At 28.4% G+C, this 24,610-nt stretch overlaps 2 protein-coding genes across 22 annotated transcripts in view; both read right to left on the reverse strand.

The window, feature by feature from the left end:
- Positions 1 to 12,418, reverse strand: part of LOC120770728 (patronin) — a 43,659-nt gene extending 31,241 nt beyond the window's left edge. For 9 of the 11 annotated variants that reach the window (XM_040098311.1, XM_040098319.1, XM_040098314.1 and 6 more), the window contains exons 1-9: positions 11,396 to 11,428; positions 9,567 to 9,878; positions 9,302 to 9,390; positions 9,103 to 9,241; positions 8,789 to 9,039; positions 8,594 to 8,694; positions 5,346 to 5,495; positions 1,613 to 1,702; positions 950 to 1,105 (exon numbers count right to left, since the gene is read on the reverse strand). In XM_040098311.1, the coding sequence (XP_039954245.1) occupies positions 950 to 1,105; positions 1,613 to 1,702; positions 5,346 to 5,495; positions 8,594 to 8,694; positions 8,789 to 9,039; positions 9,103 to 9,241; positions 9,302 to 9,390; positions 9,567 to 9,878; positions 11,396 to 11,428 (1,321 nt within the window). Of the gene's footprint in view, positions 1 to 949; positions 1,106 to 1,612; positions 1,703 to 5,345; positions 5,496 to 8,593; positions 8,695 to 8,788; positions 9,040 to 9,102; positions 9,242 to 9,301; positions 9,391 to 9,566; positions 9,879 to 11,395 lie in introns of all 11 variants that reach the window. The other 2 variants (XM_040098308.1, XM_040098315.1) reach the window with 2 other exon arrangements.
- Positions 12,419 to 15,580: 3,162 nt separating this feature from the next.
- LOC120772584 (transcription factor collier) overlaps positions 15,581 to 24,610 on the reverse strand; it is an 87,463-nt gene continuing 78,433 nt past the window's right edge. For 2 of the 11 annotated variants that reach the window (XR_005705078.1, XR_005705073.1), the window contains exons 6-12: positions 23,793 to 23,874; positions 22,492 to 22,672; positions 21,794 to 22,075; positions 21,551 to 21,695; positions 21,199 to 21,467; positions 18,714 to 18,922; positions 15,818 to 15,906 (exon numbers count right to left, since the gene is read on the reverse strand). Coding sequence is in view for 5 of the 11 variants with exons in the window: in XM_040101290.1 (XP_039957224.1) it covers positions 15,815 to 15,906; positions 21,199 to 21,467; positions 21,551 to 21,695; positions 21,794 to 22,075; positions 22,492 to 22,672; positions 23,793 to 23,874 (1,051 nt within the window). In the remaining 6 variants the exon portion in view is untranslated. Of the gene's footprint in view, positions 15,907 to 18,713; positions 18,923 to 21,198; positions 21,468 to 21,550; positions 21,696 to 21,793; positions 22,076 to 22,491; positions 22,673 to 23,792; positions 23,875 to 24,610 lie in introns of all 11 variants that reach the window. The other 9 variants (XM_040101290.1, XM_040101286.1, XM_040101291.1 and 6 more) reach the window with 7 other exon arrangements.

Consider the following 24,610-nt stretch of genomic DNA (forward strand, 5'->3'; position numbering starts at 1 on the left):
ATAATAAAAAAAGTTACCTTTAAGAAAAAAAAACAAAATAAATTAAAAAATAATAATATACAAAAATAAAAAATTAATAATAGATAAAACAATTAAAATAAAAAAGTTATAAAACACGAATTTAAAAAAAATAATTAAAATAATAACAAAAAAGGATATTTTTAAGAAAAAAAAACAAAAAAATTAAAATAAAACACATTATAAAAAAATATAAAAACTAATAGGATTTAAAAATATACATATATTTTTTTAATAAATAATTAGGAAATAATTAACAAATTCACTTTTATATTATGATATTGATCAACTAGCTATATAATTATAAATTTTTTTAGTAATAAATTGTAAAAAAAATATAATTTCTATATACATATGTATGTATGTATGCAGTAAATTGGTAAGCGGAAAGTTATAAAAATATTTGAGAATAGATTAGATAAAAAAAACCGCTCGAAACTACAATTACGAAATTGAAAAAAAAACAATAAAGAATAGAAATTGTTTTCTAGCAAGCATAATCTATTTTAATGCAATTTTTTTCTAAAACGTTGAATTTGAAAGATAAAGCTGCTGATCAGTTAAAGAGTTTATTAGAATATATTTTTTAATCAAATTTTTGATATTTCATAAAAAAAAATCAGATAAATATAATAAGACAGAAAAGAAATTAAAATAGTCAGAAAAATAAAATAAGTAAGAAAAATAAATAAAAAGTTGTCAGAAAAAATTATCAACTAAAATACAAATTTCAGTTTTGAAAATCAACGAGAGTAAAGCGTTTTTGAAAGCCTAGCTTAAAAAAGTGTTAAAATATTAGAATTTTTCAAAAAAATTTGTATCACATACAAGCATACAATCATGCACATACGTGCATGTACAGTACATATGTATGTATGTGTTGCCAACGGCACGTTAGTTCTTACGGTATATATGTTAGTTATTTACAAACCTCTTTCATCAGCCTTAGTCTCGATATTTGATTTTTCTTTCGATTGACGCAAACGTGCGGGAACCAATGGCTCCTGTTGCTGTTGATTGTGTTGTTGTTGTTGTGAGTGCAACGACGATAGGGTTGTAACGCCACGTGACTTATGAACAACAAAGGCTACGCAATGCAAAATTGAAAAAAAGTGGAAAAATTGGAAATAAAAAAGTTCAAATTAAAAAAGAATTCTGCTGGTGAACATAAGAAGCATTAATGAGGAGCCGAAGGCAGGTGGCTAAAGTGCGAGCTTAAAAAAGTACATATATTGCTAGAGACGAGATGTAAACAAATTTATGCAAATTTAAATTCCAAAATAAAATATGCACACAATTTAGATTATAAAAAAAAAATTCATAAAAATAAAACACATAACCTCAAAATCATATTTAAACACATTTAATGCAATTTTTGAACGAAGAAAACTGCAAACTGGTTTTTTGGCTTGCTTTACACAGCATTTTGTACATTTTCGTTATTTACAAAAATTCTTCTTCAAAACTTTTCACTTTCATATAATTATAGCACAAAATATAGCGTACATAAAGCGGACTTTGAGGCCAATTGCGATTCTAACCTCAAAGTTAGCTTTATTTCGCCGCTAATATTTCTTTGTAAATAGTCGTTTACCTTCGTTTTCCGAATTTCTTAACCCCGCATTTTGCATTATTGTTGCAGTATTATTTCCATACACTACTTCTGACGAGGCCGAATTCGAAACTAAAAAAAGTAAAGAAAAATAATAAACAAAAAAATTTAACGGTTTATTTGCAACATAAACGACCTAAGCCACCTTTGCAGAGACTTGGAAGATATGGCTGGTTTAGGGTTAATTCATTCTATTTTACAGTTGTTTTTGGCAGCAGGGGTCAGCTGGTGTGTTCGGGGATTGTGCGTGTGCGGGCAAAAACAGTTAGAAATGAGTTTTGGTTAGGCATTGCACGCGATTTGAGCAATTCAGGGGTTTTGAGGTTAGAACAGCATGGCAAATATTGCGGAGTAGTGATATATTGAGTGAATTAGAATTTAAGGTTTAATTTTACGCTTTCGGTCGATATTTTGGATTAGGGAAAGACAAAAATCAAGGAAATATTTGAAATGCGCCTAAAAGTAGATATTTAAGTTTAGAAATCATTATTTTTATGTATGAAAAATATATTAAAAATGAAGCATACTTTTAGGCGCGCGTACTTTTTGTTAAAAGTGCTCAAAAATTTATTAAGGGATATTTTTCAGCTGTAAATACAAAGGTTATTTATTGGGCAAAGATTTTTTAACCAATTTTTTTGCTCGACATTTTAAGAAATCTCTGCGAAGAACTTTTTAAACTCTGACTATATTTGAGTAAAGCTTTGAAATCACATTTCAAGATATTATGGCGGCTCGCAACAGCGTGTTTTAGTTTTCAAAACAATAACTTCAAATACTAAATTAGTAAAAATATAACACAGATGTTAACGAAAATACAAAAATAACTTAGTTCAAAATAAAAAAAATAGCAGAAAATCGAACTAGTGTTATTTTTAAATATCAAGCAAAATTTTTTGTTTTTAAATAATATTTTTCTGGTTAAAAATAAAATTCAAAACACTAAGAATAATATAAAAAGTAAATTATTAAATTAAAAAAAAAAATATTTGTTTTTTGAAAGTTGCAAAAAATATTTTAAACGGAATTAATGAAAATGCGGTAATGTTTTTTCTACTTTTTTAATTTTTTCGAGAAATATTATTATTTTTTATTTATTTTTTTTTAATTGATTATAAACATTTTTTATTGTTTGTTTTATTATTATTTTTTCATATCTTCGAAAGAAAAAATGTACTAACATTTATTTTTTTTAAATTGTTATTTTTAAATTAAAAAATTAAAATTCTGAAATTTCAAAAACATTTTTTTTTATCATTTTTTTTAAATATTTTTTTTTGTTTTGAAATTCTCAAATGCTATATTTATAAAAATAATTATTATTTTCAACTTAAAAAAGTAGAACTTTGAATTGAAAATTTCTTTTTTGATTTAAAAATTTCAAAACCCGTTTTTAATAATAATTATTATTTTTTTAATTTAAAGGATTTTAATTTGTTAAAATTTTCAAAAATTATATATAAATATTTTTAATATTTTAATAAAAAAGTTAAATTTTGGTTTTAGAATTTGAAAAAACTATAATTTTTATTTTTTAATTAAAACAAAAACCATTTTCAAAATTAATGTTATTAAAAAATTATTATTTTTAATTTCAAAAATTACTAAACCAAAAAAAAAATAAATAAAAAATAGTTTTGAAATTTTGAAATCAAAACAAAATATTTCAAAACTAAAATAACAGTTATAAAATATTTTAGTTTTTATATATTCTGTTTTGATTTCAAAATTTCAAAACTATTTTTTATTTATTTTTTTTTTAATTTTAGAATTAAAATTTATATTTAATAATGTAAAAAAGCATGTTATAAATTATTAATATTTTAAATTAAAAAAATTAGAATTAAAATTTAGATTTGAAATTATCAAAATGTATATTTTATTATTATTATTAATATTTTAGTTTACTAAATAAAATTTTCAAAAATGTATTTTTAAATATTAATATTTGATTAAAAAAAATTTTAATTTCTAAAGAACTGTAGTTCCATATAATAAGAATTATTTTTATAATATAAACAATTAGAATTTTAAAAATTTAAGAAACGATTATTGTAATTTTAAAAAATTTGATTTTGATTTCAAAATATTTTTTTAATTAAAAAAAATTTAATTCAGATTTGAGAATTTCAAAAATTATGTTTAAAAATTAATAATACCTTAATTAAAAAAAATTAAATTTAAAATTCTAAAAGCATATTTATAATAATAATTGCTGTCATTACTTAAATTAAAATTAGTTTTAAAAATTTTTGATTTTGATTTCAAAAAATATTTTATTAACAATTATAATTTTTTAATTGAAAAAAATTTAATTCAGTTTAAAATAAAAAATATCTAAATTAATAATTAAAAAAATTTCAAATTCTCACAGCTACATTTTTATTTAAAAAATTAGTTTTAAAATTTTCAAATACTATTTTTTTATAATTATGATTATTTTTTAATTTGTAAGATTTTAATTTTGATTTGATAATTTTAAAAACTATTTGTAAAACTATTGATTTTTATTAAAACAAAAATTAATTCAGATTTAAAGACTTAAAAAATTATTATTGTATTATTATATTATATTATTGAATTATTTTTATTTGCTTAAATTCAAAAAATTCAAGTTGATACTAACTAGATCAAATATACTTTAAAATGCAAACAAATGTACTAACAAATTCTAAGTAGCTATAAAAAATTATAGCAAACCAGTATCTATTCGGGTCTTTAAATTTACCAGGGAAAGGGAATTGATTGAAAGACTGCGAAAAAATTTGTAAACGTTTTGGAACACTGTTAAACCACAGTAAATTGAAAATTAAAGCGCAAAATTAATAAAGACATACGAAATGCGATATTTTCGAAAATTCAAAAAACTCTTCGAAATAGTATTTATTGTGTAATTTAAAAAATAAAGATTCTAATGGACTCAAATTGCTTGGCTGATACATTTTAGGTGACAACACAACCTATTTACCATTTTTTGTGATATATTGCAATATAAAAGAGTAAATAATTGTTTTTGGTACATTTAATTTTTTTGTATAAATTTTTAAAAACCTTAAATTTCACAGAATCAACGCTTTGGTTTATTTGTTAGTTAGTAGTGTGCTAATTTGCGCTAAACGTAAAAGTGCGGCTTGCTGGGCAAAGCTGTTAGGAACTGAACAAGACAGTGAGGCTGCCGAGTGCTTAAAGCTGCCGTACGATGCTTGCTTGCTTTGAGATGCGTGAGTGGCAAAGCTGCCGCGGCGTTGCAAGGCACACCAAAAACGCTAATGCTATAGGAAATGAGAACTAAACAATGGCGATTGTTGTTGCATGAAATGCTGAAATGCTACGCATGAGACAAAAAATTATGAAAACTGATGAATTCATAAGGAAAATGCGAATGAAATCAACTTCGAATAAACGCATACAAAAATATATTATATATGTATGTATTAGAAACTGAACTGCAAAACATTGGAACGCAAAAAATCAGGTGTTTATGTGCGTAATTAAACGAAAATTTGTAGAAATGCGCACAAATGAACGAAAACATGCACTAATTAATTAATTAAGGACTGCAACGCATTTGAAACAATTGCAACAATATTGAAAAATTATATATTAGAGTATGTAGTATATAATAGTATATGTATGCAACACATAACAATGCTAAACAAATATAGTAACGGAATTTTTTTTGATACTGTTTTTCTATGTTTTATTTGTTAAAGACCTTGAAATGGAGGTCGATTCGTTGGCGAGCCATAATTCGAATCTGAATCGCTTCTCAGATCTGGAATTGGTATGACGGGCTGCATTGTGAGACCCCTGCGATGACATATTCCATGCTCATTAACGCCAAAGTAACGCTTACTGATGATCTCTACAAGAATGCGTGTGGCACACGGTTTTTGTTGTTTGTTATTATTATTATTTTTTGATTTTTTGTTTTGTTTTCGACATTTTTTTTATACAGAGAAAGAGAGATTAGGTATAAGTGTGTTGGTAACTGCATTGAATTTCTGTTTTAAACAATTAATTGTTAAAATTTTAGTTACATTTTACGTTACTTAATTAAATTTAATACCTAAGCATGTGGGCGATTTGCGGTGGGAAGTACACCGAACAGTTTTTATAGAGTTAATAGATAGTAGGGAGGGTGCCTAGACGAGTTGAAAGCAAAGTAATCGAAAAGTTTTGAAATCAAAAAGTACTTTACCATGGAAAAATACAATAACGGTTAATTAGTTAAAACATAAAAAATATAAAAGTTGAAAAATAAAAAAATTTAAAAAATTAAGATTGAAAAATTTAAAAAAAAAAAAAATAAAAATAATAAAAAATTAATAATAATAAAAAAAATTTAAATAATTAAAAAAATCAATAAATTAAAAAAATTTCAAAAAAAAAAAAATAAAAAAATAAAAAAATTAAAAAAATAAAAAAAAATTAAAAAATAAATCAATAAATTAAAAAATATCGAAAAGTTAAAAATTTATACTCTCGCATGATAAAGTGATAATCGAGATTTCACTATACGTCATTTACATATTTTTCAAATACCGTATTTTTGTAAAGTTTTATTCCGCTATCATCATTGGTTCCTAATGTATACATATATTATACAGAGAAGGCATCAGATAGAATTCGAAATAGCGTTATATTGGAAGAAGGCGTTAAGAAAATATTATATACCGAATTTCATTGAATTAGTAGTTCCTGAGATATGGTTTTTGGTCCATAAGTGGGCGAGGCCACGCCCATTTTCAATTTTTAAAAAATCCTGGGTGCAGCTTTCTTCTGGCATTTCTTCTGTAAAATTTAGTGTTTCTGACGTTTTTTGTTAGTCGGTTAACGGACTTTTAGTGATTTTCAACATAACCTTTGTATGGGAGGTGGGCGTGGTTATTATCCGATTTCTTCCATTTTTGAACTGTATATGGAAATGCCTAAAGAAAACGACACTGTAGAGTTTGGTTGACATAGCTATAGTAGTTTATGAGATATGTACAAAAAACTTAGTAGGGGGGGGCGGGGCCACGCCCACTTTTCCAAGAAACTGCGTCCAAATATGCCCCTCCCTAATGCGATCCTTTGTGCCAAATTTCACTTTAATATCTTTATTTATGGCTTAGTTATGACACTTTATAGGTTTTCGGTTTCCGCCATTTTGTGGGCGTGGCAGTTTGCCGATTTTGCCCATCTTCGAACTTAACCTTCTTATGGAGCCAAGGAATACGTGTACCAAGTTTCATCATGATATCTCAATTTTTACTCAAGTTACAGCTTGCACGGACGGACGGACAGACGGACGGACGGACAGACAGACATCCGGATAATTAATTAAAAAAAACTTCAAGAAAACCAAAATTTAACCGTTAATTTCCTTTGCACAGAAGGAAGGAAATTGCACCCTTTTCAGGGTATAATTAAAGAAATAAGTCATACTGCGTATGTGTGTGGAGCGCGTGGAGCAAGCCAATTTTCTAGACTAGTGTGAAATACTTTGCGCTTTTAAGGAATTAATTGATATTTTTCTTCTCAAAGGTGGGTAATGAGCAAAATTGCAAAAAAAAAAACAATTATACACAAATGTCACAAACAAAAATTCTAAAATGATAAAAAATAAAAAGAAAAAAACATAAAAAATTTTTAAAGCAAAATTATAAAAAAGTTAAAAAATAAAACGAAAATAAAAAAAATAAATTTATAATTAAAAAAATAAAAATAAAATAAAAAATAAAAAAAAAAAAAAAAAAAAAAAAAAAAAAAAAAATAAAAAAACCTAAAAAAAAAATAAAATAAAAACATTAAAAAAAAATAAAAACAAAATTTATAATAAACAAACAAAATTATAAACAAATAAATAAAATTAAAAAACAGTTAAATAAATATTAAAACAAAACGATTTTACTTCTCAATAAATTGATATTTTTTGCATTAAAATAATTAGGAACAGTTAAAATTTAAAAAATAAAAATAATAATTAAAATTAAATTAATTAATAATTAAAAAATAATAATTTAATAAAAAATTTAATAACAGATAAAAATAAATTTATAAAAATTGAGAAGCATAAAAACTTAAAAGCAAAGTCATAAAAAAATGCAAAAAAAACTGTAAAAAATTAATTAGAAAAAGTTAAAAATAAAAAATTTTAAAAAATAGGAATATAATATAAAAAAATTTGATTAAAAACAGATTAAAATAAATTTATTAAAAAAAAAATTGAAAACAAAATACAAATAACAAATAAAAAAATTGGAAACAAAATTATAGAAAATAAAAAAATATTATGGATAAAATTAAAACAATCAAAAAATTAAAAGCAAAAATAAAAAAAATTATAAAAAATTTGTAAAATTAAAAAAAAAAACAAATTAAAAAAAGAACAAAACAATTTTACTTCTCAAAAAGTTTTTTTTTTTTGTATTAAAAAAATTAGTAAAAGTTAAAAAAAATATGAAAAAGTAAAACAACAAAAATAAAACATTATGACAATTAAAAAAAAATTAAAAACAAAAATTATAAAAAATTAAAGCACAAATTTTAAAAAAATTATAAAAAAGAAGTATAAAAATTAATACAAAAATTTTCTTTCTCATCAATAGGTTTATGTTTTTTTTGCATACGGCAAAATTTACAACAGCTGCTGCTGTCTAACAAACACTATTGTCTGCCTGACTTTTTGCAAGTGCAAATGTATTGAAAGTACAAGTACGCGAAAGGTAGAACAGAAAAAGAAGAAGCAGCATATATGTACATATGTAACAACTTCAAAGAATTGATATTTTACAGTATTATTTGGCAGTTTGCTTTGCTTCCAACATATTTGTAGGCGCGCTCATGAGCAGATGTGCAAACAAAACCAAAAATAATAATAATAAAACCAAATAATAATAAATACAAGTGGAAATGCGCTAATTATAGCAATAGCTACTTAAATACATACAATAAAACTCATAATGCGGGGCAACTTACCTGGCGCATCCATGCCTGGATAGCAAACACATTTTGCAGGATGGATTTCGAAGAGTAGAAATAAATCCGCCAAAAGTACAACTAAATTCAGCTTCATTGAACTGTGAAAAATATAAAATGCAAATAGTAAGAACAAGATGCACACTTGTAAATGCTAAAAATATGAAAGGAAGAAATATGTTTGTAGGTACGCACTTGCGCATGTATGTAACATCTTCGGGCATCATATGGAACACATTATATGGCAAATGTTTTTGACAAAAATTGCTGACTAAAGACACATTGTGTACGGAATCCTCGACGGCTGGTAAGTAATTAATACGCACAAGCGTCCATGGTAGCGCTTTCGGGCAATAATACGATATAAATAAAGCTAAACAAACGCCATCACATAAGCTCTGATAATCGTGCACTGCTGGAATGTTGGGCACTTGTAGGCGCACGCCCTGTCATTGAAGAAAAAAATAGTTTAACATTTTTGCAACTTTAAAATGGCATGTGCATGCTACATTTTCATCCGTTGCGCCCAATTCGACCTCGCGGGCGATGCGTTTCTTCAGCGAAGTGCACGCATGTGAGATCCACAGCAACAGCAGCTGATCGAAAGGCTGATCGTGTGGTAACGTTTGGCCATTATTACCCGTAATTCTGTAAGAAAGTAAGAAATTCGTTTAAACTGTTATTTATTTGTTATTTTGTGGCACTCACCTGGCAACAGCGTTAGCTATGCGATCGCCCGAAGTTATTTCCTTTGCGTACAAAGTCATGAGTGATTGAATCACGGACATGTGGGCGTTCTAAAAGATAAATAGGACAATAATTAAATAAAAAAGCAACAAAAAGTTATGTTGATACTATTTCGAAATTTTTTGAAAATCAAAATTTTATTTCGAAAATGTTTACGTTACGTTACCATCCTTGATACACAAAAAATATCTTTAAATATAAAATAATAAAAATATTTAATACTTACTATCCTCAAAGGATTGGTTTGTATCAAAACCGTTTCGGTTAATGGCATCTCTGGTGACTCAGCGACTGGCACACCCTTACGTGACAATGTCTGCAATATGGACCAATGATTCAGACTTTGATAATTCGGATCCGAATATATGTTGGATAATGTCTGGCAGTATAGCGTTGCATTTCCCATTTCCACGACAATTTGCGGTTTCAGCCGTTCCTGATTGTCATGATCGGTATAGAAGGGTTCACGCAAATTGTCTGGAATATTATTGTTGAAGGCTTTGGCGAGCAGCCACTTCACGGAAGCACGATGATGTGCCTGCAGAGCGAAGGAGGAAGAAAAATAGGTTTAGTTATTTTGTTTTAGATAAAAAGTATAAATATGATTTGTTCTGCAATAAGCGACACGTTTTGCTACTTTTATAATTAATTATTATAATACTTACGGCAAGTTCATTGCTACTTCTTTTGACCACCATTTCGCGACATTTTTTTCGAGCGTTAAGCACTTCGTATAACCAATGTTGACATAATCAACAGCATAAACGACAATCCGACCCGGCAGTAAAAAGGTATTTATATACTAATAACAACAACAGCATTTTTTTCTTTGTATGCTATGTAGAGGGCGTAAAAGGGGGTAATCAAAGCACAACAGCGACTTTTTGGCATGCCATAGCTTTGCTCACTTTTTGGGTGTAACCAAATCGACTGATGGCTATCAGCAGCGTAGGTAAAATAAAAAGCTTACGCGATTGTGAAGACAATACACTTTTCTTTTAATCATAATTTTTTGTTTTTGTTTTTGCATATGCAAAATTTTTCTTATAATACATTGACTCACCTAATTTTTGTTATTGGATTATTGCAAATTCGCATATGAATTTTGCTTTGGCTAGCAATTTGATTTGTAACCAAATAGGAAACAATACAATTTGTTGCTGTTACAGTATTTAAAATGACAACATGCCTGGGTTATTTTCTTTTTTACATTTTAGAAGCACTTAAGCTGTTATAAAGAACAGCGAAATAAAAACCTATCATACATACATAAAATATGTAAAAACAATAACAATTTTAAGGTAAAAACGTAAAAAACTGGTCGCTGACATATTTATTGAGTAGGTGGTTCGCCAGGTGCTTGGCTCATAACGCTTACGGCAAAACGTACAACTTGCAAAGCTTGTATGTAAGTAAGTAGGTGGACAGAGAATGAACCCGACAAAGGCATATATTTATATTTAATATATAACCAACATTTAACGCATGTACATACATATATACACATAGTTATTTAAGTAAGTTACTATGATCGTAGCTATCAATTGTTGGTCTTTACGCTTTCGATTTCCTAATTGCTTTTAGATTTTCTTAAATGCATCTAATAGCGTACTGCCAGCAGGCGTACACAAGTTGCAACAATTAAAAGCAACTTGAAAAACTGCTACCTACAATGTTAGCGTGCATACTCGTCCATATCTACAACAAGTGTATGTACTACATGAATGAATGAATGTGGAGTACATGAGCAGCTATGTAGCATACAATGCGCTTCCACTTCACAGTTTCTACTTGACGAAAAAGCGAAAAATGCTGTTTGACATTTGATGATATCATAGTTTTTGCCTTTATGCTGCCGCCACGAAATTCGTGGGTAAACAAGTGCCAACGACTGGGCTGGCATACTGGTGTTTTGCATACATATTGAGTACACGCACATTATAGATAAATATGTATTTACACACTCCTATATTGAAATCTTTTCGGTTTTATGTTGTTGTGCTCGTTGCAAGTGTGTCGCTTAAAAATAGATAAGAACGCACACATAATACATACCTGTCTAGTTTCTTGCTGTCCAGCATCCATCATGCATCAATTATATCCAGATCAGACGTATATCTTCTCCCAAATGACCAGCAACGGGTCGTTTCAAGAACCGATCCGTCCGATAGTCGTCGTTGTCGTTGTGGTCGTGGTCGTCGCAATCGTCTTTCGCTCAGCCACGAGCACCGTAATCCACAAGAAGACAACAGCAATCAATCCTTCGATTCATGCAACAAAAAAAAAAGAAGAAAGCAAAAAGCCTTCCTAAACGAAACTTTCTTTCACACGTATCTCATAGACACACAAATATTTCAACAACAAATTCCACATTAATAAGCATAAGCTAGTGCAGTTTTGGAAAGGTGCTACGCCTGCTTAAAACTTGTGAATCACTCTCTGGCGTGTTTTTTGCTTCTTTTTTTCTTATTTTTTTTTTGTTATAATGCTTTAAGCCCCACCGGCGTGGGGGTTTGCTAGTAAAGATTAAACGCACCAGTGCATCAGCTGTTGCGACTTATCGATATTTAGCCACATAACACGCACTTCCCCAACACAATTACTTCAAATTCAATTAATTATATAAACAATTAACAATTTGTTTGGCTTTTCTTTCACTTCGCTGATGTTATTTGGATAAATACAAAGATTATCTCATTATTAAATTCTTTGCTCAAAAATTTTCTTCAACTTTACACCAAAACGACAAAAAAAAATAAAACAACACTTGTCTGCTCGTTCGCACGCACACTTGCTACATGCAGCCGCAAGCAGTGGCTTTCTCTATCTCGCACATATGTTTAACACGCGAGCCACGACCCTAACCGAAAATGGGAGTCGCGTAGTGAAATTTTTATTCGGCCGCTCGAGAAATTTGCTATTTTTCATTTAAATATTACAATTTCACTCTGTATTCAAATCGATTTCTTTACCGTCTGTCTGCTAATACCAATTCAACATTACTCACAATTAATTTGCAATAAAATTTTAACAATTTTCGTTTAGCTTTCGCAGCTCAATAACAGCAGAGCGAATTTGATCAAGTGAAAGAAAACGTCATCTGCGTTGTTGCCAGATGTGTCGTAAAGAGAAAATGAGAAATATCTGAAATGACAGCAGTCGTAACGCCATTACGCTGCGTTACGTTTAATAACGAAACGGAAGTTACGTAATGACGAAATACGTTAGGTAGTTATATAAAGAAATGTAATTTGTGATTGGGAATTGAATATTTAATGAATTTCGTTAATGTATACCAGATATACTTACATACCAGATAGTTTCATATGGTGTACTCTAATTTTTTTGTTTGAATTTTTTTGCTTTGAGTTTGCAACACTGTATTGGTTTGGGAGATAAAACGAGCGGTGTTTGGAGTCGGCAATCGGCTGGCGGAAGCCCCTAAGGTTTATTAAAAAAATTGATATTTTTTATAGAAATGTCTACACTTTCTTCGAATTGAGTGAGTTTGCTTAGCAGAGCTAGTTATAATTTAGTTCAGAAGGAGCTGCCAGCAGGTCCTGGTTATAAGCCTGTGTGTTTTAAATTTGTGTATATCATAGTCCAGTCATTTTTTCTGACATCTCGGAACTCAACATAAAATATCATTAATTTTTTTTTTAATTCTACTTCAAGGAAGCGAGTTTCATACTTACAGTTCAAAATTACAACATACTTACTTAAAATTTACTTTTACCACTAAATTTATTTTTTTCAACACTGTTGAAATAAAGTAAACGTACGCTTTTTTACAGAATTCAAAATGTGTATGTATTTTAATAATTAATTATATTTTAATTTTTATTTTTAAATTAATTATTTAATTTACATTTTCAATATATTTTACAAATATTAATTAGAAACACTAAATATTACCGTACGAAACAGTTACTGCGTAAAATGCCATATTTTTTTACAATACTGTATTCGTACAGGCAATTGTAGCTTATAACTATAATACAAAAAAACAATTTACGGCGTGTTTGGTAATATGGTAAGAGTATTTGCAACAACAACGTGATAAGAAAATTTCGGAATTAATTAATTAGAAATAACAATTAATTTTGTAATAAAAAATATTAAATTAACATATACATATTAATTTAAAAAAATATAATTATAATATAATAAATTAATTTTAAAATAAAAAATGTATGTAATTAAATTATATTAATTAAAAATAAATATAATTTTCTTCCGATCTTTTTTTATATAAAATTTGAATATTTTTCAAAAAAATTTTGTATTAAGAAAATAAAATATAATCGTATTAAATACATTTTGCTTTAAATGAAAAAAATATAATGTGTAAAATTTTTAAATAAAAAACTAAAAATTTGTAAATTTTTTATGGAAAATATGAGTTATTTCAAATAAAAATTAAAATGAAATTATTTAGTTAAATTATATTCATTTTAAAATAATAAAAATTAAATCTAATTTTATTAAATAAAATTTTTGAATGAGATTTTAATTTTTTTATTTAATTAAGTCTAAGTCTTTTAAATAAAAAAATGTTTAATTTTGTTAAAATAAAATTTGTTTTTTAATATATTTAAAAAAAAAACAAATTACGCATGTTGAAAAAATTTGATACTTAATGGGTTAGGGATATTTTGCAACAACAAAATGAAAATAATTTGTATGTTTTTTATAATTTAACAAAAAATTGTCTAATAAATTTGAACCAAATGTTTTAATTAAAAAAATTCATCAAATTAGACTTAATTTTTTGAACTAATAATTAAATTAATTAAAAAAATTAAATCTAATTTGATTAATTTTTTTTAAATTAAAAAATTTGGTCTATATTTATTTTTTGTTAAATTATAAAAAACATACAAATTATTTTCATTTTGTTGTTGCGAAATATCCCTAACCCATTAAGTATCAAATTTTTTTCAACATGCGTAATTTGTTTCATTATTATTCAACAATATTAAAAACATGAAAGAAATTATAATTTTAATTTCAAAAATCTTTGCGCTTATAAAGTCACTATATTAATAAAAACTTGCAAATTTTCATATTTTCATATTTTTTTATTCATTCATATATTTATTATTAGATTGCTAGCATTGTTCTAGTTAAGTATTTATTTTTTTGTTCAATATTTTTTCACTGTGAGCAAAAAAGAAGAAAATTCTTGCTAAATATCGGCTAAACTTTAATGCTAAGCTATTGTAAGTGTGTATGCTTGAGTATATTGTTTAATATATGTATGTGTGTGTTGGTGTGTATACAAATATGTGTGTACAAATATGTGTGTATGTTTGTATATATGCTTGTATGATCAACTTTATGTGTGTGTTGCTGTGTGTAATTGCAGCTTTCTATTTTTTGCTTATAATATTTTATATTTTTTTGAGATAAAGGTATGCTGTTAATTTTGTTGTTGTTGCAGACAGAAACTTCGTATACAAATTCTTCTAAAATTCATTAACTATCTACAGTGTTTAATTTAAACTTTTTTTTTGAAACTTTAAAAAATTTTTTTTTTAATTTTTTTTAGTTTTTTCTTGAATTTTTTTTATGAAATTTTTATTTTCATATATTTTCATTTTATTTTTAATTATTTTTTAATTTGTTTTCACATATTTTTATTTTAATTTATTTTTATTTTTAATTTTTTTTTCTGTTTGTGTGTTTTTTGTTTTGTTTAGTTTGCTGTTATAAATATTTGATATGAATTGTTGCTGATATTTACAGTTGAATATGTCTGTTTGATATTATTTGTCATTTTTATATATTTTGTTCTTAATAAATAATTTTTAAGATTTTTATTTTATAAATTTTTAGTAAAAAAATGTATTTACAAAAAAAGTAAAAATGTAAATAACTTAATATTATTTTTAATTAAATATTAAAATATTAAATCAAATCTTTTTTTTCGCTTCTGTATATGTGTATGTATGTAATTATTAACAAATTAACTGTAATTCTTTATATTGCACGCGAAAACAAAAGGTAATACATATTTATAATAATTTTAGCTTACTTAATTATTTATTATTTATTTTTTCAACTATATTATATTAAATGATTTTTCATGTTATGCATCTATTAACGCTTAATGTTGAAGAAAACGATATATGTATATATGTATTTTATTGAATTTACTTTTTACAAATTCGTTTTTTTCTATTTTTCTTATATGTATGTATGTATAAGTATTTAAATTTAATTTTAATATTTTTATATAATTTATTTTCAATATTTCTCAATATATTTTCAATATTTTGTATATTTTTTTGATTGATCATCGTTTTTCCATCCCCGCCTTGGCTTAACACTAGTAAAAGGATATGTAATTTCGAATATGATTTTTGTTGTAACCAAATCGCAAATGCTCATACATATGTCTTATGTGAGTATGTATGTAGTAGATTTCTTTGATATTTGCTGTTCCCATATGTTTGTAAGCCAATGCGCATTTTATTTGGTCGATGTCACCAGTTGGCTTGTGCCATAGCCTTGGGTGTTGCACGTTGGCAGCGTGAATGGATTGAAGCTGAGGCCGCTCACTCCTGGAAGACATAAAAATAAATTTGATTAAAATCTAATTTATAGTTGTACTGTATAAAAAATGTATTTGCTTTGCACTGTAAATGCCTCAACTATGCAAATTTTGACTATATAATGTGGCTGAACGAAAGCTTTCAAGCAACGCTTTGCAGCTTTTATTTATCCGAACTTAATGCTTTCATTATACCTTAACAACTACAAATAAACCACAAAACTTTCACAAATCTTAAAAAGTTCACAGAAAACGAAAGCTTTTAAAAGCCTTGAAGATAATTTTTTATACGAACTATTAGCAAGCTTTAGCTTTTTTGACACTTTAGTATTTTAAATATGTAAGAATTGTAAATAATGCGTCTGCTTAGCGATTACAATAGTTAATCAAGCTTTAAAGCTGTAAAAGAGCTTTTCAGATATACCACTTTGGCAAAAAGGCTTCAAGAAGCCAAACATTTCAAGCAGAAGACAGCATAAATACAAAAACAAGTTGATAATCCAAATAAGCTTTTAATATCTTCTACATCTTTATAAAAAGCTTTTGAGCAGCTAATTTTTTTTGTTTCAAGTTCAAGTTCGTATTCAAGGCAGAAGTGAAAGAAAAATAAAAAGTATAAGTAAAAAAAAGTTCAGAACCCAGATAAGCTTTTAATATTTTATAATTTTTCTTAAAAAAGCTTTGTGGCAGATAATAATTTTATAATAATTTTTTGAGTTCAAGTTCGGATTCGAGGCAGAAGTGAAAGTTGTTGTAAATGCAAATAAGCTTTTAATATCAACTTCCACAGGTTTTAATTCATACAAAGCTTTATAAAAGCTTAAACATACAGCTTTTTAATTTTGAATGCTCTAAATTATTTATTCATTTCAGATTAAAATGTGAACGATTAAGCTGGAGTAAAGAAAAAAGTTTTAAAAGTGAAAAGCTTCAGAAGAGCTTTGACCAGCAGCAAAATTTTATATTTTAACTAAATATAAAAATATTTCTTGAAAATTAAAAAAAGTGTGCTAACAACTAAAAAATAATTAAATTGCCAAAAAGCTTTCAAAGAGCTTTTTAAAATTTTTTAAGCTTTAACTCTGCTTGCACAAAAGTTCACATTTAACTAAATATGAAAATATTTGTTGAAATTAAATTAAGTATGTGTTAAAAACTAAAAAAAATTCAAATTGCCAAGAAGCTTTCAAAAAGCCTTTTTTAATTTTTAAAGCTTTAACTCTGCTTGCAGTGATAATTCTTTTTGAACTAAATATAAAAAAATTATGAAAATAAAGTAATATGTGTTAAAAAACATAAAATTTTTCATAATTGCTCAAAAAGCTTTTTTTTAATTTTTTAAATTTCTAATGTATGAGAAGGAACAAATAAGTAATAATTTCTAACTAAAATAAGCTTTATTAAAAAGCTTTCTAAATTAATTTCTTGTGGTATTTTTTTAATGAAGTAGGTTTTCTTAAAAGCTTGTAAGAAATGTCAGAATTGCAGAAAAGTTTCCAAGGAGCTTTTTTAATACCTTATATTATATAACAAAATGCACAATTAAGTTATTAATTAATAAACTAAGCTTGCTTAAAAGGCACAAATTCTGTCCAAAAGCTATTCTGATTCCCTAATATAAAATTAAAAACGATTAAGTCTTCGTTTTCTAATAAAATCAACTTACTTAAAAAGCTTTTTAAATATTTTTTGTGTTACCTTTTATTAATGAAATTGTTTTTCTTTAAAAGCTTATAAAAATTATCGAAATTGTTTAAAAGCTTTCAGAGAGCTTTTTTTATTCCTTATTATAAAATTAGAAACAAGAATATAAAATAATTTTATGAAAATTAAAAAGAGTGTTGAAAAATCGTAAACATTTTAAAAGTTGCGCAGAAGCTTTGAAAAAACCTTTTTTTTAATTTCTTAAGTTTTACTGAAATAAGCTTTCTTAAAAAGCTTTTTTAATAACAGTTTTTGTATTTTTGATGAAATCGTTTTTCTTTAAAAGCTTATACGACTTCTCGAAATTGCAGAAAAGCTTCCAAAAAGTTTTTTTTTTACTTTCTTAATATAAAATAAAACACAATTAAGCCATTTTTACTTAATAAACTAAGCTCGCTTAAAAAGCTTGCTAAATATAATTTTATATATTTTTTTCTCTAAAAGCTTATGAAAAGTCTTGAAATTGATTAAAAGCTTCCATAGAGTAATAGTTTTTAATAAAGTAGTTTATCAATCAAATTGCCAAGAAGCTTTCAAAAAGCTTTTTTAATTTTTTTAAGCTTTAATTTTAAAAGCTTATGAAAATTCTCAAAATTGGTTAAAAGCTTAAAAGAAACAATTAAGAAATATTTTTCTTAAACAAAGACCTTTTGTATTTTTTTAATGAAATAACTTTTTTCTAAAGCTTCGTAAATAAAATTATATAAATATGAAAAAATGCAAAGCTGTTGTATGTACATAATTAAATATGGATGTATGGAGTGAAGTGCTTTTTATTATTTGAATATTTTGGAACAATGCTCAGGCGCGTACCCGGAAATGGTTACCTGTCCTTTTCTATGCAGACAAACGCAAAAGGAGCAAGAAAAGGAAAACATTGTAAAAGCTGCTGGTACGCACCTGCGGGTTTCAAGTCACAAAAACCGGACAGGTAACCTACAGTGTTCATAGTCGCCGCAGCTCAAGCGCATAGTGCGACGTGGAAAAAAATTATTTGAATAAAAACAAAATCGAAAACTACCTTTGCCACAGTATTTGCATAGTAGACATTTCATTGGCAACACAACTAAGTAACTTAAATGTAAAAAAATAAATATTTCTCATTTGTTATACCGTTAACTTTTCACGGAGCAAATGCACGTAACTCTCGGGCTGCACGCTCCGAACGCTCTACACGGCGGCGGTTGCGATTGAGGCGGCTGGATTGTGCCACGGCTGGTGCGCATGGTGGTGGTAGTGGTGCGGATGTGTGTGGTGGTGTTGCACTAGCGCCTGATGCCACGGTGACGACACTGTTGAGATTAATGGCGAAAAGGCACTGCCTGAGCATATTTCGTATTTTTGATGTTTTTTGTTTTTGTTTTTTTTTTAGTTTATATATTGTTTTTTGTAGTTTTTTTTGTTTATCAAATAGTGTTTTTTGTTTAATTTAACAAATTTTACAGCATTCAATACAAATTTTTGCAAAACATAACACCAAATTACAATACCGTTACGTGTAAAAATTGTATATTTAAATAATTAATTGTGTGTGTTTTTATATTTCAAAAGTTTTTTTTTTTTAGAACAAGACCATGCAATGAAAAGAGAAAAAAGAAAAAGAAACAAAATCGCTGCGTTAACAACTAAATCAATTATTTACATACAATACACACTAAGAAAAAAATTAAAATAAATTATTACAAATATAAAAAAAATATTAAATATTCATTTTATCCTCGCATTTATTTTAGAATTCACTACAAAGCCTTTGGTGGCACACGAAATGCTTAAATATTAAAATGAATTGATAAAATACTTTCAGCTGCGTGAAATATTTAATTATTTTGCACAACACTGTATACTAACTACAAAATTAACTAAAACTACAGTGCTGTGCATACTAATGGGTACAATAATGACAAAATACCAGGTACCGTCGACTGAAAACTAATTTTGTGTGACGTCAGGTTAGCGACGCGCTCCGAACTATTTGAGTGAACGGAGACTGACGAGACACCAACCGTTTCCACGACAGTCGGGTCTTCGTAACCAGAACGGACTCGGATTTCTATCCGGCCAAGGACTGTGAAGTCGGCATAATTCTACCACTACAACAACAACGACAACGACATATCAACTTTGCCAATAAAGAAATCGATAGATTTACGTCCACCGCACAGATTTTCGACTCGTACTAGATAGGACTATTATTGAGGAGAGAGATTGTCGAGTGGTGGGGTCTCATCAAAAATAGTGCTATGGTTTTACAGTACCATAGTCAAGATCATTATGTTCAATGAGGTCTTTGTGTAGTGGAGGGCCGTTCAATGGGCGATGATCATCAGACCCACTCCAACCATTCTACTTACTGCTACACTGCATATAGTGACCCTTAGATATCGCCGAAAGGTGTATGGCCACGTAAGTTTCTAACAGCCCTAAAGAATTTGTGTTTCTAATTGAGCACGAGTCTGAGCACTCAGTAATTCTCGCAGACTTTGAATTTCTACTGGGTCTTTTGGAACATGGAGTCGCTAAATGAAGCTCTAGTGACTTTTTTTCTCGCGCACGTACCTGCGAGGGTGGTGCGTTAGAAGAAGTTGTTAGAGGTGAGCTTCTTTACGGATGGGTTGCTGGAGAGAAGGGAAGATTTGTGGAGCGATATAAGGCTATATGGTCAGGAACTCTCTATAAACTTCACTTTCAGACTTCCTGATTATAGCAGTGTTTTCAACACGAGATTGCTGCCACTAAGGTAGCGATAGGTACTGCTCCGGACTGCAGTCTCCCTCAGATAAGTCACTAACCACTCGGATAGCAAGGTGAAGATACTCACTGGTCGTGCGTTCAGAGCAGCTTAAGGAATGCCAAGCCTTGTTATCAACGACATTGTGCCTGTTTGTAATAAGCCTAGTATGGGTACCAGGCCAATCACACATAACTAACTACATATAAAGCTGAGGCGCTGGCAAGGTAAGATATCCCAGCCCCGCTATCAGTTAAATGGAAAAGTGTCGGTGCTGCCCTCTCCTCATCTGTTCGACTCTTGGATTGGACTTGGTCAGCGCTGGGCCGCCATCGGTTTATGAGCTGTCGCAATATCCTTTTGGCACAAGACCGATCGTAAAAGATTTAGAGAGCTCTTAGCTCTTAGTAAGGCTAACCTCTCCCTAGTTGTGGGAGTTCTAACAGGCCATGGTTCCATCGGTGAAACTTATTTCATAAATAAGTGTAACGACAGTCAGATTTTCCAAATAACCGGTTTTTTTTATACACCGGGGAACAAGAACAAGGTTCTGCCTATTTTTCTCAGAAAAAAATTTTTGAAAATCGGGAAAAAAGTAAGCTTTGGAGCGTCCTTATACGTGGAGCTCTTAGAACAGATAGATTACTTTATGAGTTATCAGAAAAGTAATCGGCTTATTGATAGAACCTCAGGATGAAGACAATTTTATAGTCGATGACTCATAGGACCCTGGTAACTACGCGCCTCATGCATAAATTTGTAAACTACGTTCAACACTGCGTACATGTCTAAGAATACTTGTTACAGCTAATACGTTGTGACACATGCACTCAACTATCACTCTAAACTTCTACAGGTACTTAAACTTACTGCTGGTGGAGTTGAAAACACTGGCTGGTGAGGAGGATAACGTACCCATATTGGTTGTGGGGCCATAGCCATTAGCGGCCACCGTAGCGCCATAAGAGCCGCCCGAACTGTGTGGCGTCGAAGCGCTGCTGCAATAGCCGCCACGTGGACTCACGCTGCTCGATTGGGCGCGCTGATAGTCGTCTTCGGTCCATTGGCCAGCGGTATCCTGAACGCTTACAGCCAGCTGGCCGGTGTATGAATTGAAGCCGGTCGAACCGCCGGGAGATCTAAGAGATAGAGAAGAGAAAGGTAGTAAGGAATTTGATTAGTTTTGTGTATAAAAAGTTGGTGTACTGAGCTTGCGGCTTACCTTGGCATGGAGTACAAGGCCTCGACCAAATCGGCTGCGCGTTTGAGTATGATTTCCTTTTGTAATTTCTCTGGATCGCCAGGATGACGCGGTATGAGCTTTTGCAAACGTTGAAAACCGTAATCGATGGTCGGCTCATTGAGCGCTGCTTAAAGAGAAGAGAATAGAAGAGTGGGGAAAATGGGGTTTAGTTATTAGTATATAAAATATTAAGTTTTTTAATAACCATTTATTTTTACTCACAAACATAGACAAATCGGCCAGGCGAACCCTTGCAGAACTGTTTGCTCTTATACGACAAAGTCACCTCCACCACACCGGGTATGTGACGTGGTGGTGTTTGCACACGAATGGCATGCGATGTAATCAATTCGCTCCAAACGAGCATTGTGCCGAAGACCACTTGGAGGCCATCAAAGAAATTATCACCCACAATAATAACGGTTGCGCCGCCAGAGGTCCAACCCTCGCTGGGCGAAATAGCTTTGATGCAGGGCGTGGCCACAGGCAATGGTGGATAAAGACCTGTAGCGAGAAAGGTTGCAGATTTAGTAAAGTGTGGCACATAGTATTGTGGGTAATGATAAGCGGGAAAGGGATGCGTGGTTAAGTGTACGACCGTATTGTAATTTTTAAGCGAATTCGAAAAAAAAATTAAGCAATAAAATAATGAAATTTGAATAATGCAAATAATAATGGCTAAAACTTAGTTTCCGCCTGAAAGTATGCCATAAAATTTATAATTAAAAATCAGAGGCATACATTTAGGCGCAAAAACTATTTTAATTATTTTTCTAATTACAACTAAATTCAAAATTGTTAAACTATTACTAAGTTGAAATGAAAACAGTTAATCTACCATTAACATTCTCAAATGCTACTCTTTTCTTTACTAAAAAATTAAAAACCAAAATAAAGTGTAAATCAATTTCGTTACGGACCATCATAGGTACTGTCAGGCGCAAGTGGGTGACCCGTTAAGGACAGGGAGGAGTTTCCTGTACCTTCCGTGGTGTCCAAACGTTTGGCGCGGCGTCCATGTTTCGAATTGTTGTGTACGAACATATTATCGGATATAGCCAGTAGTGGGCCATCAACGGTCACTTGAGTGGAGATGACAACCTGCGGGAGAACAAAAAAGTTTTAATGAAAAAATTCAAAACTTTTTTATGGTCAAAATTATAAATTTATTATTTAATAAATTAGTAAAATTGCGCGAAAATTCGGGATTAACGACTTTTTTCGGGATTTGCTGTTATTAAGAGAATATTTCATTATGACATTAATTTAATTAAAAACATGTTAAAATACAAAATCCTGAAATTTCGGGACTCATAAAACTTTTCGGGATTGGAAGCTGTTATGCCAAAATTTTACTATGACACTAATTAACTTAAAAACGCTTTAAAATACAAAATTCCGAAATTTCGGGATTCAACAAATATTTCTGGATTGGCTGCTGATAAGCGAATACTTTATTATGACACTAACGTACGTAAAACACGTTGAAATAAAAAAACCCGAAATTTCGGGACTCATAAAACGTTTCGGGATTGAGTAAGAAAATATTTTATTTGACAAAAATTTAAAACTAAGTTTAAAATATTTATGTATTTATGTATCAAAAATTGAAAAAAAAATTATATTATCAAATATTAAAAAATACAGTCAGACAGCACTAAGTTGAAAACGACAAATATTTAAAGTTATTCTATTTTTAATAATTAAAAAAGTAAATTGTACAAATTTGGTATTTAATAATTACCGTTAATTTTTTTTATAAGTAATTTATATAAAAGTACTTTAAATTAAAAATCCCGAAATTTCGAGACTCAAAATATATTTCCGGACTGAATGCAGAAAATTTTATTAAGATACAAAATAAAAATTAATTAGGAAAATTTTTCAAATATTAAAAATCTCGAAATTTCGGGATTTCGGGATTCGTAAAATGTTTCGGTACTGAATGCCTATAAATGAATTTAGCGGCCATGACACAAAGTAAAAATTAATTAAAAAATATTTGTCAAAATATGCACAAATATTAAAAAATACAGTCAGACAGCGATATGCTGAACAAAAAATTAAAAAAAAAATTGTAATAAAAACTTTAAACTTTTTATATTTATAAAATAATTCTTTTAAAATAATTACTTTAGCTTCCTTTAGTCTAACATATCCATATACATACATATGTACATACAGGTAACTGTATAAAACATATAATTTTTAAGTACTGTACCTGAAAGCGTCTCATATCTCTGGGGTTGCCGGCATTTTTTAAACAGTTTTGATTGCATTTCAAAAAGAATTTTAGGAAAAATCTTTAAAAATAGAAAAAATGAAAAAAATTTAAATTGTTAAAGTGATGAAAAACATTTTGATTTATAAAAAATATATTATTTTAAGAAATATATAATAAAGTTATAGTTTTATATAAAAAAATATTAATAACTATTAATAAATATTAAATATTTTAGTTAATATTTTATTAATATTTACTAATATATAATATTTTAAGATAAACATATGATTTTTTGTTTTAATTGATGAAATCCACAAAGCTTTTGTCTCACATTTTTGTATTTATGAATATTTTCTGAGAACAAATTTACAAAAATATATACATATATAGTAGTTCACATTATTTTCTTTTTTCAATAAATTGTCTCTCTCTTTCTTTCTCACACAATCTCCTTCACGCTCCTTAATAATATAACCTGCCTATATTCTATTATTTATCTTAGTCAAAAGACCAGCGATAAACATTCATGTCAACACCCTTGGAACAATAGAACTTGTTTTGACAATCATTGTACCGCTACAAACATAAGCCGTAAACAACAAACAATAACATATGATAAAAGTGGATACTCGTAAACAAAAAACAAAGACAATTTTCTACTGTCAAAAGCGTCGCATGATAGTCCTATAAATAGCATTAGAATCTGTAACAAAGACTAAAATATATATTTTTTACTCTGCAGATTGATAATGAGCCTTTAACGCGCTCTCAGTCAGAATAGGTACGTTGATTCCGTATCGGAAATATAGGCAACT

The sequence above is a fragment of the Bactrocera tryoni genome, chromosome 3 (assembly GCF_016617805.1).
Source record: "Bactrocera tryoni isolate S06 chromosome 3, CSIRO_BtryS06_freeze2, whole genome shotgun sequence".
In the NCBI taxonomy this organism is placed as follows: Eukaryota; Metazoa; Arthropoda; class Insecta; order Diptera; family Tephritidae; genus Bactrocera; species Bactrocera tryoni.